Consider the following 13840-nt stretch of genomic DNA (forward strand, 5'->3'; position numbering starts at 1 on the left):
GATTTGATGTCCTTTTCCACATAATAGCATACAGAGCTTTTTCACTTCTGGTATAAAGGTTATTTTGTGATATTCTGTCACTTTTTTTTTTTTTTGCAAAAATGTACCAACATATATTTAATATATGATGGGGCTTTCTTCAGGTCGGAGACCCAAGCACTTCCTTATTCTACTGTGGGAAAAATCTTTATCAGGGGTCGGCACTTCAGGTTTTCAATTGTGAGTTAAGTTTCATCTTTCAGATTCATTGTTCCTTAAACACAAAAAGAATGCACATAATTGCCACAAATAATTCAAAATGATTTGTCACCTGTTGTTCTTCATAGTCATCTTTAATCCGACAGGGTAAACACATCTAGTCATAGTCCTAAAATGATCTGCCATTGAGACTTCAAGACATCAAGTTTGTAATTGATGTTAGCCATATGATTTAATATTGTATGTGTTTTTTCCTTACTGTACACCCCTCGTAAAATTGCAAACATCCCGTCATTGTGTTATTTGACTGCCGAGTGGCATCACCTCTCACACACTGGACTGTGAGATGGTCTGATTAACTGCACATATAAACTCTGTAGTCACATACATGCACACAGTCCTACTGCGAGAGTCCTCTAAGGAGGCAGAGAAGCTGTACTGAGGGTTAAGAGTTCTTGTAGAAAGAGAGCATGTCGTCCAAACTCTGGGGATGGCTCTGCTCAGACCGAGGAGGAGGAGGAGGAGATCTTGTGTGACTCGATGACTGCTGGGCCGTGGGTGCGCGTGTGTGCTGAGATGAGTGTGGTTGTGTCCCGGCCCACTTGAAGGAGAGCTTGGCTTTGTTCTGGGTCTCGGCCCGGTTCTGTCCACCGAAGTAGGCAGATGGTGGAGCAAACTCGGAGTCCCTCTCGTCACGCCGACCGCTGACCCACTGGTCCCACATAAACTCTACACAAACCACATGAGAACAGCACATAAGGGCAGATACCAGATACCTCAAATCTGTGTAGGAATATGTGAGTCTGTCTGAATGTGTGTGTGTGTGTGTAAGAATATGTCGGTGTGTGTGTGTGTGTGTGTGTGTGCGTGTGTGTGTGTGTAGGAATGTGTGTGTAAGTGGGTCTGCATGTGTGTGTTATATGTGTGTAAGGGAAGAAAGAGTGAGTGTGTATTTGAGAGAACAAGACATCAGCTCAGTATGTGATTTGCATGATATGTATGCACAAATGAGTGTCGAGAAGTGAATGTATATTCGTGAGTGTGTAACTGTACGGGTGTATGTGTGTGAATACACAAGTGAGTGTGCTCGCTGTGTTTGGTTGTTTAAGAGTAAGTGTGTTTGTTTAAGAGTAAGTGTGTTTGTGAGTTAGTGAGTCAGAGCATGTGTCTGTGAGTGGAGTGTGTGTCTGTATGACAAAGTGAAAAAAAAGAGTGTGCGTGGGGAGAGTGAGTGTGTGTGTGTGTGTGTGAGTGAGTGTGCATGTTTACCTTTCCCTCTGTCCCACTCTCTGACGTGAGGAACACCAGGTTTGGTGTCCTTCCTCTCCTGAATCTCCACATCCACCTTTGGCACTGGCAGCGTCTCAGGAACCTCTTCTTCCTCGTCCTCCTCCTCCTCCTGCACAGCAGCACCTAATGGGACATCAAAGGGGGGAGACGTCTTAAAACAATCCTCTTCATAGAAACTCTACTGACATACATTTTAAACTAGTGTTTGTTCTCCTCCGCCTTCACATATGATGTAAGGACATGTAAGGTCCAATAGTCTGGCTAGATACGTGAAAAGAAATAGGATAATGTTATTAATAATCATTTTCTACACACGGGCTTCAGTTTTGAAGCTGACCTATTCTCACTGTTAATGAATTATGGTCTTCTCCCTAGGTTGTAAGACTGCCTGTATGAATGTAACACTATTGTGTGAAAGATAACTTCATTCTACTAATCGTTTCAACTGCAACCTTAGTTCAAATCACACCTGCAACAAGTCAAGATTAAACTAAATGTTTATATCAAATGGTAGGCTTTGAATTCATTGGACTTATTAATGCTGAGTGTAGATGAGGGCAGAAAAGGGCCATCTTCAAATACATTTTTTTTTTTTATGTTCATTGACCAAAATCTTCACAAGCTCCCAACCCAGCGCACCTGAATCCTCCTCGGATCCGTCCAATTTGCCCTTCTTCGTCTTCCTCATCCTCACTTTGGCCAGTCGAGCCTCCAGCATTGCTTTCCTCTTCTCCTTCAGTCGCTCCCTCTTACTACGCTGGTCTGTGGTCTAACAGGAGAGGAGGAGAGAGACAACAGTAAGGAGTAGTGATGTGATGGTGGTGGGGGGAGGTTGGGGGCAGAGGAAGACAGTCAGACTAAGGTTGCAGTGAACATTTTGTGTGTTTGGATGGACACCACCTAAGGTGCTTATCTGTTAACTGTACCTGATCTCTGAGCATGTCCAATGTATCTCTCTGTTTCCGTCGCTGTTCCTCATCATTTGCAAACGCAAAGTAGCCAACACCCAGCTCTCTGGCCTCTGCCAAACAAACACACACACACACACACACACACACACACACACACACACACACACACACACACACACACACACACACACACACACACACACACACACACACACACACACACACACAGTGAACATAATCAACACTCACATTCATCACTTAGCTGTCACTTTTATTAAAAGTATCTTGCAGTACACTTAGCCAGAAAGAGAATTACCCAACAAGAAAATGACACACACCACACACACTCTCTCTCTTTCGCTCTCTCACCCTGTTCTCTGATGTTCTCATAGTGAATGGGCCCCACAGGTCTCTTCATGCTCTCCTCCTCCTCTGCTTCCCACTCCTCTCTCTGAATCTCTCTCCGCATGTCTTCTGAGAGCAGAGTCTTATCTCCGCTACCCAACCTACAAACACAAACACAGTAGATATACAACAATGTTGTCTAGGCATTAAGGGAAAAGTTACCACAAATGTTTCCAGCAGTTAGCATCACTTAATACATTAGGTTAAACAAATGGACATTAGCAGTTAGCTTTACTCAAGACATTTGTAAGTCCTCTGCAGCTTGTGTCTTATGTCTTCTGGCAACACCGACGTGACATGAGAGGTAGATACATGGATAACTCTCCAGAGATCCACATGGCATGCCTAAAGACACTACTCGTCGAGAGATATGTACCTTATAAAAGATGAGCAACACTGGCCAGGATAATTGTGTGAATCTGTAGCTATATTAACGGTGTACCTATTTTTCTGCAAATTCTGATCCATCTTCTGGAAGTCTGGCAGGTCTTTCCTCAAACATTTCCGTGATCTCCCCAGCGCATCGACATACTCTACCCTGAGAAGCAGAGACAAGGCACTGAAACATGATGATCATGTCCAAAACGTCAGGTGTTTCCTCAAGTTCAACTTCAAGTCTGAAGTGTCAATTCATTTTGATAAATACAATTAAAAAAAAAAGAAATAGATTACATTACAGTAAATTGAGAAAAAGAAAAAAGAAAAGGAGATTACCATTCTTCATTAGGGTTCTGCGGGGGTGGAACTGGAATCTGTTGGTCCAACTCTTCTTCATCCCTGGTGTTTGCGTGTGCGTCCCTCCTCTGGTCGATGATCTTCTGGGTGAAGTCCACCAAGAAAAGCCCCTCCGTCTCCTCATCTGGAAAAGCAAAACAGAGGCCTTCATCTAACCGCCAGATATAATATACAATTCACCTGTGATATATGTAACTAAACAGTTTCTATATACACTGTAAGTGTCTGTGGATGTTGTTTTGTGAGGACCTGGAAAATCTCCTTTGGTCATCTGCTCATAGAGACGAGCTTTCTCCTCCAATTTCTTTCTGTAAGAATGCAGGACAGATGTATAGGTAAGCAACGGAACAGTTCTTGACGGTAGCAGGATTCCTGTCCTCATTGCTGATCATCACCCAGAGATCATGTCAGAAAACAACCAGTTGGTATTTCAGAGGGAATTTTTAGCCAATGGATAGTATTAGTAGTACTGTTACTTCACCTACTACTCACTCTAAATTCATGAGATCGATCCTCTGCATGTGGCAAGGAACATTAAGAAACTACACAACACAAAGTTAAACCACAAAGTGTGCGCAGTTGGCCTCCTCATAAAAAACAACTGTACCCTTAAAATGCAGGGCATAGAGTAAGATGATGCTAAATGGTAGCTGGTGGTATACAGGTTTGAGGAAAGGACTGTTGCTAACGTGGCTCACTTTGATTTTTCCAGATTATTCTCTTCCTCTGCACTGATTTCCACATCCCTCTGAGCACGTGCAGTCACACCTTCATTCTGTTTGGTCCAGATGCTGGGTTTCTACACACACAAAGTCATATAACGTCAACAATCTATCCTGACGAGGCACATCTTCTATGGGACTAAATGCCTACAAGTTAATTCTGTTACCTTAAGTTTGGGTCTGGCTGTGGACCCAGCAGTAGAAGTACCTCCATGCTGGGTTATCTTTTCCTGTTGAAATTCCTGCTGTTTCCTGTAAAGCTCTGCCTTCAGGTCCACCAGCTATAAAAACAAAAATTTTGAATTGAATAAATCCAATTCATTATATCATGAACAAACCATTTCCGAATATGGTTACATATGGAATATTCATTCGTGTATTCACCCTCCACGATGTCGCACTGTTAATTTGGTCAAACTCTAGCTTAAAGTTCTATTAAAGAAAAACGGCCTCTTTGTTCTGGTGTTACTAGCAGCAATCGTCCAAGTGAGTAGATCATTCATGAGTAAGTGAGAAATGCAATAGTACAAAGCATTATGGAGTCCAAACACAAGTTAGCTAGACAACTATTAAAACGTCAACATTTCCCAGTCACTGAAAGACTGTAGCTATGACGCCTTTCTCAGCTGGAAGGTACATTTGGTGCTTCCTTGATGGAGGACGTTTATTCAGAAAACGAGGATAATTTGAAAGCAAACCACAAGATAAGTTACGTTATCAGGGTAGATACACAGCTAATTCGTGCTGCATATCGACGTTATTTAGCCCCAGAAACGCAACTAAGTTAAACATTTGACTTTTAAACACATGAGCTAGTCGCGTGTCGCGTGACTTACCGAGGAGGCTGTCACTTTGAACTGCTTCTTTTTGTCCATGATAGTGGAAATTAAGATGATTATACATCCAAGTACACAAATTGAAGTAGAGGGTCAAAACATCTTCTTCTTCTTGAGTTCCAGCAGAAATGGAACTACTAAGAAGCGCTACTGCCTCTCCCGGTTATATCTGGTACTGCGAATCTTAAATTCTACCGAAGCATACAGACCAGTGGGTAGCAACCATTGCATGACTATCCTAGCAACCAGTTTAGCAACCAGTTTAGCAACATCTTCAATTACCATAGGAACCTCCATGTCTACCATAACAACACCCTATTACTTGTGTCTTACGTCTCTATCTTTCAATGTATCGCAGTTTTACGTATCTCTACGCTTTTTGCACTCCTTCTCCTTGTCTCTCTCTGCATGTCTTGAATTGAGTAAATGTCCTAATTTTTTACTTAATATTTATTTTGAATTTTGAATTTTGAACTTTTGCTTTGCATGCACTGGTATTTCCCTCAGGAAATGCAAATCTAGTTACCCTATTATAATATCACAAATGGCCCAATGTAAGTCTATGGGAGAAATTGTATTAGTTTTTCTGTAATATGTTAAACAGTATTAAGTTAAAAAGACGTAGCTGAAGATTCCTTTACGCAATACAAATACTACGCATTTTGCGTTAAGTGGTTCAAGCTAGTTAATCGCAGAAAAAGGTACATAGAAGAAGCCACCAGATAACAGCTTTGCATCATTTCCCTTCAGTCGCTCATGTTATTGCTTTTCCTAACACTGCTGATCCCTAAGTATACAAAACAGGAATGATAAAAAAAAAAATGTGTGAGCTTATGTTAGACATGCATGCCATTGAGGGCAGCATGTTTGTTTACGTATAGTGATCAGCATAAGAGGAGATACTGTATGTCCTTTGTGTAACTGATAGCGATAGACATTCAACATCTTTACCTTTAACTGAAATAAAAAATTGTAAGTCAATTTTTAGAAGGCAGAATCCTACCATTTATTTTATTTTTTAATTACACAAAGTGAAATGTGACAGTGTTGTTTTGTGATCAAATGAGCACCCTGTATTTGAGCAATGTCTATATCATGGTGAAATACAAAATGATTCAACATACAATTTACTATATCGGCATGGGATTTTTTTCTATTTTGATCTTAGAAAAAAAGTAATCGCTTGTTGATTCTTTAGTAAGTAAGTGTTGAGTGGATGAGTATTCCGTTACTTTTGAGCTTTTGAACCTCTCGGTGCAGTTGTGTTGTCGTCCTGATGCAGGCCCTGCACAATGTCAGTCCATGTGAGGACCGTATTTCTGATGATAGAGATGCTGCAATTGAATATTCAGCAAAATGAAAGTCCTTATAATTGTGTTTTAATTTCATGAAAGTAAGAAACACCTGATCTTCAATAAGGCTTTGAACATTCCAACCAGCACGGTAGGTGACAGAGTCCTCCAAGCTTGTGGCACATTCAGCAATTTTATTTAAAAAAGTCTTTATCCGGGAGGCCTGTCTCCATCTTAACCACGTCATTGCTCAATAGAGAGGCAGTGTACCGGCTCTGAGAGTATGCCAGCCTCTGCTTAAGAAGCCTCAGCTCTCCCTTGACATCTTTCAGCTCCACCTCCAGAAATATCTTCTCCATACGCTCATAACTTACAAGACTATATGTTTGAGTGGCAACACTGGGACAACTTTTGGTTAAGACTGGTGATACAACATCAACTGACTCTACAGGAGGGATATCATTGGTTATGACAGATTCCAATTTGCATATTGAGTCTTCAGGAGTACTATTACTGGTTAAGAATCGTTCCACACCATACACTGATTCCACAAGGGGAATATCATCACATTCTTCTTAACATGGTGGGGCGGACGGTACCTGGGTATTTTATGGTCAGTACAAATGGTCCCATCTTTGTTCAGGAAACAAACAGGACCGCTTTCTTTTTTTTCCTTCTGGGAAATGACAACCACAGTCTGGACGTGCAAAAACATAAAAGGCCTGGTTTGAAATCCCCCACACCCCTGACTTTGAAAACCCCCAAGTGAACCTGTTCTGATATGCTTAAAGGTTTAACAGCAGTAAGCTTGATTACTGTAACGCTAAATATGGGGGCTTGTAACTGGAAGCCCTGCCTTTTATTATAAAGAGCCCATCTATGATCAATCCACCAGGAAAAAAAAAACCCTATGCTCTTCCTAGAAAGCAAAGCCTGGGACTGCAACATGACCCATACGTTTAGGTACACAAAGACAGACCCCTGTCATGCCACAAAGTAAACGTTTTAAACCTTCTAAAAAGGTAGAGGGGCTCTGGTTTTACTTTCAAACATAAAGTCACCTCACCCTATGACACGGACCCATCCTCGTCTTGTCGTTGGGAAACTTGTAAAACTTACAGTGGGCCTACACCACCAGAATTATGATTACAACGCGTTACTAAACAGTGAACCATATGGAGGCTACAGGTCCAAATGTCACCCACTGATATTTAACATAGCCTAGACTTAACTTTTACTGAGAGGTTTAAACCATTTGTAACCAAGTGTAAATAAGCTCAACAACAACAAGGCAACAAACAAGCCCTATTTCGACGCCACAAGATGACGCACCTTCTGCCTTAGATGTTATCAGAGATGTAATGTTTTTACATAGCGTAACATTTCAACATTAAGTCATTTCTGCTTTACTAATCATGTGTTTTGTTAGTTTTTCAGGGGGCAGCCAGCCTAATGCCAATATCTTAGAGAAAGTTTGGCTTTGACATACCGGGAATTCACAGTTGCTGGCATATTAAATCCAAAGTTACTGACTTGGGACCTCAGAACCCTTTATCTAGCCAGTTGCATCACACCATGTTTGGAATTAATACTGATAACATGTTCAACACACACACAACGCAGACATGTACACCCCGCTTGCTGCTTATTTAGAACAATATCCCAGACCTTAAACATACATTATCCTCAGTAGGCATACATCCAATTGCAATTAAGTATCCACTTTGTATATTTGCACCGACGATCTGTTGCAGATACATGCAAGTATCCAAATATATTTAGTTTGTTTGACCGTTGCTATTTACTTACATTCTTTCCATTATTTTACAAAAGGCACACATGCTCTATAAAAAGAGGCAAGAGTCACCTCTTCAGGAAGAACAGTAAGCACCTGTGTCTGGTAAGTACGTCTCCCGCTTTTCAATTTTCATCTCTAAATATCCACATTTTTCCAACTTCACCTCCTATTAGTATAAACTTTAGGCCTATTTGCTGTTAATATTAATACTTACTGCATTACGTGATTATGTGAGTGTGGCAGCTTTCACAACAGTATATCTGGAGTATATATATGTAGTATATATCATAACAAGGGTGCGATTTGTGTGTGTGTGTGTGTTATTCACTTAACTTAGAATCGAATTAATTTCTAGGGTGATAAAACTTGTCTCCACCGGGAATTAAAATGATTTAGGTGAGGCAGGGATGTAGAGACAACTCTGAGTAGAATTATAAAAATGTTTAGTGTTATTCTTTCAGATTAGCTCAGTGGACCTTACATCTTTAGCCATGTTGCTGTTGGGCGGCCGTGCCAGTCACATGATCGTGCTCGTCTGTACCCTTGCCCTGTTGATGGAGACGGTCAGAGGAGGCTCCAGCTTCCTGAGTCCTGCACAGAGACCACAGGTACAGCTGTGTGTGCATTCTAGGTTAACCCTATAAATCTCAATTAATGAATCAAATAATAACGTTAAAACATTGAGTGCATCCTGTCCAGATATAATCTGGATCCAAGATCGGACCCTAACCAGTCATAGAATCCCAGAGTGCATTTCTATTGAAATAGTCATGGATTAATCAAACATTGAAATGAGGTGAATGCGATGGCTGTTGAGGAGTCTACCAGGAGTCGTGTGCCTTTACTGTAAAACTCTTATTCAGTGAGTGTGTTCTGTGCCTGATTGTGTGTGTGTGTGACTGCAGGGGAAGGGAGACAGAAAGCCACCTCGAGTGGGGCGAAGGGATGCAGCCCAACCAGACAGCCCACAAGGGGATGCTCACTTTCTGGTACACACACACACACTATATGTCTATATCTATATCACATGTATTTATCTCTCTATGTATCTATATGAAAAACACATGTGCTCAGACACCACTCATGCGTAATTTATTGTTACTCTAACTCAACTTTACCAACCTATTAGGCGAGTCCTCCATTTCGGCTGGGTGTGACTATGACTGAGGCAGAGTTTGAGGAACATGGCTCTGCCTTACAGAAAATCCTTGACAACATCCTTGGAGACACAGAAGGTAAGTAGGAAGATTGGGTACAGCTCTTACCCACACAAAATTCAACTGTGATGTGTAGATTGGTCACAAAAAGAGACTATCTTACTTTTTTTAATCTATCCCAATTACAGAAATAACACATAATGTGATTGGCAAGAGAAATACACACTTAAAACTTTGGGTTTGAAAAAATCTCAAGAGGGTCTACTTTTATTTGATCAATGTGGCTACATTATCACATGCTCATATTCTGCAAAGATGGAACAACTACAACATAGGTTGGACAGACAAGCATGGGATATTAAGACCTTTAACACAACCTTTTATTTTAAACTACTTCTGATTGAGAACCAGTGCATTTTAAAATGATTTTCAGCATTAAACAGCGTGTGATACTACTGTGCTGGAAAACTAAACTCTAACAACATGAGAAAGTATGACACTGATGTATTGTGGGTTTGTTTCAGACTGATTCTACCGCTTCCTTGGAGAAGAGCATTTAGACAGGGTTCCGATGAGAACACAAAAGATCCACACACAACAAACACACACAAACATTTTCAAAAAATAAACATGACAGAAGCATGAGTGCCTCAATTATCTCTGTGTGTTATGGTCGTCCTCTCTTACTGCTATAGCCTTCATAAGTAGATTGAAGACTTCTGAGATAGCGGCAAACTTTGTCCGGAAAGAATGTGGCCTAAATCTACACCAGAACAGAGCCAGTTCCATTTCAGAATCAGCTGTGCATTCCGCCATGAAGCAATCTGAAGTTTCATTTTAATTAACAGTGGGTCTAACTGGGAATTACGTTGATCTTTCCATATCTTGTCCTTACACAGACCTACATTCAAGTGTGAAGGCAACGCAGAGGGAAAACTAAGACATTTATCTTCAATAAAGAACTATTACAAATTAAAGTAATGCCAGCATTTTGCACTAAAATCACAAAGATCCTTCTACTGACTTGAGACAGAAACAAATTAACATCTCTTTATAATATTTACAGCAACAGATAACAATTCCTTTGGACAGCTTTTTTAACAGAAAATTGTGAATTTTTTCTCCGTTTGTTTTTTTACCTAAAAAATGTGTCAGTTCAAACTCAGAAACTCACTTTTTATGTCCATCTCTGAAGAGTTAAACTTGTATCAGAAATATATATATATATAAATATATATATTAAAAAAAGGTCCTCCAGATAAACATCCGTTTCCAGATTAATAGAATCACTATAACTGCAATGGGATTGACCATGGCAGTATCGTCAAAAAGTGTCCATATCCTTCTGAGTCTTTGTAATGGCCCACAGCTGTTGTGAACACCAGCGTCCTGGGTACAGGCAGTGATCTGTGGAAATCACGGTTCCACGCCGTAGATTTTGACAGTGTTTTGACCAACCGTTTGCAAGACAGAGGAGAGTGGTTCACCCTTCAACATGCTGATTTCTTCCAAGACATGTTTACCCATCCCAGGGTGGGCAAAATTACACACACTCCTGCTTACCTACAGGGAGAACACACATAATTACATACAAACACACATGCGCGCAAAATAAGCACAGTAAGACACCAATGAGGGAACATGATGGATAACCAGTGCTTCTAGTGTGTATTGTGATCGTTGTGTGTGCATATTGTACTCTTTCTCTCAGTAAATCTGACCCCTTTTACAACAGTACACACTAATTGGTAAGAGTGAATTATTAACAGACACATTTACAGAAATATAACTTAATCTAAAGAGACTACACACTGCTTAATAGATAGTGCCCGTACACGTGTACTGTACACACACACACACACACACACACACACACACACACACACACACACACACACACACACACACACACACCTACCTGTCGTGGCAAGAAGTAAGGAGAATCTGTCTCCATCAGAATACGATCAAGAGGGATTCTTCTCACCGAGTCCCGAACCTCCACAGCCCTCCTATACGTCACCAGTCCTGTGAAGCCCACGCACAGGTTTGGGAACTCTGTCAGAAATGGCTCGATCACAGAGAATTTGTTAGTGAAGCAGTGCCTGTAAAAACACACATCACACACACACACACACACACACACACACACACACACACACACACACACACACACACAAGAGAGACATACAAACACACGTCAGGGAACGTTTTGTAATGGTTTCATACATTTCACAACAAATGACCAGGGGCCTTTACCAAATGTTGCATAAAATTCATACTAAAATGCACAAAGCTGGAAACAACAAAAGATTCTAAATTATGAAACCATTTGCACCTTTTCTTTAGTAGTAAGTAAGTTTAGTAGTAGATAGTTTTTTATAAAAGAGTCCATGACATAAACAAATATAAATATAAATGTATTGACCTGTGTATTTTGTAGTCAGGAGGGACACACTTTTTCATGATCTCCAGAAGGTGGTCATCTGCATCTCTACAATGAATCACCAATGGCTTGCCCATGGACACAGCTAACCTCAGCTGCCTCTCAAACACCTACACACACAAATATGCACAGCACACACACACACACACACAGACGTGCACAGCACACACACACAGACATGGATACACACAGACATAGACATGTACACGCACAGATAGGCCCACAAACGTACACAGACACAGAGGGACCACACATACTGATGAAAATCTATATCTCTAACGTACTGAAAGTCCCTTTGGACGTGTCAGAAGTTCTGCTAGTACATGTATATGTTAACCTCTGACCAACATCCCATACCTCTTTCTGCTTGCTATACTGTGTGTTATTTTTGTGAGAGTAGTCCAGTCCAATCTCTCCAAAAGCTATAGCCTTGGGGTGCCGCATGGCTTTCATGATGATCTGCTCGTGCTTGGCGCAGTAGTCCTTAGCGAAGTGGGGGTGGCACCCAAATGCGCCCCACACCAGCTCCTCCCCCAGGAGCCCCTCCCATATCCCCTCAAGCTCCGTCAGTCGCGGGTTGCAGAAGTTCGACACACAGCCGCGAAAATTCGCTGGGAAGCTGCTGCTGTACTGACTCCGGAAGCTCTGGAAAGTTCCGCGGAAGCCTAGCTTCCCGTACAACATGTCCAGGTGGCAGTGGGTGTCGATGAACCCAAAGGACTCCGTCGTTCTCGCCTGGCCAGGGTCACCTGAACAGGTAGGGGTCACCTTCCAATCAGGTGCATGAGGGCTGTCAAGGAGGTCACTTAAAGAAAAGGGACTGGACGATTTGCCTTGATTTGACGAGGGTGAGGGTGTTGCCGACCGTAACGCATACGGATCCGGGGACGGGGCACAGCAATTGGTGTGCTGCTCCCTGTAGCTGCACCATGGCATCAGAGACGGGGTCAAGGGAGTGTGGCCTTTTCCAACAGAACTTCCACTGCTCCCAAACAAGGACTGATTGGGTGATACTGTCAAAGAGCTTCCACTGTTTCCGATCCAGGATCGGTTAGGTGGTATTGTTGAAGAGGTTCCATCGCTCCCAAACCAGGTATGTTTGGGTGACACTGTTGAAGGGTACATTGAATAACCTGGTGGTGTGACAAAGCTGCGAATCTGAGAGGTAGATGCTTTGTCTAGCTCTTTCTTCATCGTCTTTGTCTCTCTTCTCTCGTTCTGTGGCTCGTCACTCTCGCCCTGTGACAGAGTCCTAATTTCGACCTGGTCGTCCAGATCTGACCAATCAGGGGAGTCACCACCACCACGGACCTCAGGCTAAGGGGATGGGACAAATCAGACATAATTTACTCAAACTTAACTCATGAAACAGCCTCCTGACAGCTGACATAGTTCAGAGATGAACAAACAACCCATCCATGGCAAAGGATGGAATAGGATAGAATAAAATGTGATAGGCTGGCTGGCTGGATGGATGGATGAGATTGCATCCTACAAGACTGCTCACTGATCCCCACAAAAATAAAAAATAAATGGTACACTCTTGACTCTAACAACTTGTCAATCTGTACAAATTCCAAACTAATTGTCTCTCTGGAATTCAAATCCATATATGCCAAAGAACCTTATTAAGTCTCAGTATCTCCCTCACCCTTTTGCTGGTTCCTGGATGGTTCTCCACTTCCTCTGTCTTGATAAACACCAGTGAGGCAGGCCCTGGATCGCAGCTGACCTTAGGGGCTGGGAAAGACTCTGCTGTCTTACTGGCTGAACACCGGCCCCCAAAGACCACTGCATCAGGGTCTAGCTCCAAACTGGGCATAGCTGGTGATGGCCGCTTCCGGAAAAAAGAGGCCTTCCTCCTGTTCCTTCCTCCAGGAGTGCTGATCACGTTGACCTCTGACCCTTCAGCTGGGGTCTCTTTTGATCCCACCTGGCAAAAAAGGCAGAGCAATCTATATCAGAAAGCTACATTTGCAAGTTGGGGTACACAAACATACACTGCCTGTGAGCATATAATGTTGACATCCATGCCATGTATAGGCATAGGCTA

At 42.0% G+C, this 13840-nt stretch overlaps 2 protein-coding genes across 2 annotated transcripts; one reads left to right on the plus strand and one right to left on the minus strand.

Moving 5' to 3' along the window:
- Nucleotides 1-373: 373 nt before the first annotated feature.
- On the minus strand, nt 374-5208 carry ccdc174 (coiled-coil domain containing 174). The gene is made up of 11 exons (XM_080846197.1): nt 5098-5208; nt 4429-4542; nt 4238-4338; nt 3789-3847; nt 3519-3663; nt 3247-3342; nt 2769-2905; nt 2415-2509; nt 2128-2257; nt 1468-1611; nt 374-927 (listed from the first exon to the last, which is right to left on the minus strand). Exons 1-11 carry the CDS (start codon nt 5134-5136, stop codon nt 644-646), a joined length of 1344 nt encoding a protein of 447 aa, XP_080702323.1. The 5' UTR covers nt 5137-5208; the 3' UTR covers nt 374-643.
- A 3470-nt stretch (nt 5209-8678) lies between these two features.
- ghrl (ghrelin/obestatin prepropeptide) lies at nt 8679-9873 on the plus strand (the record flags this gene model as incomplete). Its single annotated transcript, XM_080846060.1, has 4 exons — nt 8679-8795; nt 9093-9176; nt 9317-9422; nt 9869-9873. The coding sequence occupies 4 exons, from the start codon at nt 8679-8681 to the stop codon at nt 9871-9873; spliced, it is 312 nt and encodes a 103-aa protein (XP_080702186.1).
- Nucleotides 9874-13840: the final 3967 nt, after the last annotated feature.

Source organism: Sprattus sprattus (genome assembly GCF_963457725.1).
Source record: "Sprattus sprattus genome assembly, chromosome: 10".
Classification (NCBI taxonomy): domain Eukaryota; kingdom Metazoa; phylum Chordata; class Actinopteri; order Clupeiformes; family Clupeidae; genus Sprattus; species Sprattus sprattus.

Excerpts from the sequence above, each read along its gene's own strand:
- ccdc174 (XM_080846197.1), bottom strand. The coding sequence starts at position 5,136 with ATGGACAAAAAGAAGCAGTTCAAAGTGACAGCCTCCTCG. Across the intron at positions 2,258-2,414 it reads TGGACATGCTCAGAGATCAG|ACCACAGACCAGCGTAGTAA; the intron begins GTACAGTTAACA and ends CTCTCCTGTTAG. Across the intron at positions 1,612-2,127 it reads CGGATCCGAGGAGGATTCAG|GTGCTGCTGTGCAGGAGGAG; the intron begins GTGCGCTGGGTT and ends ATGTCCCATTAG.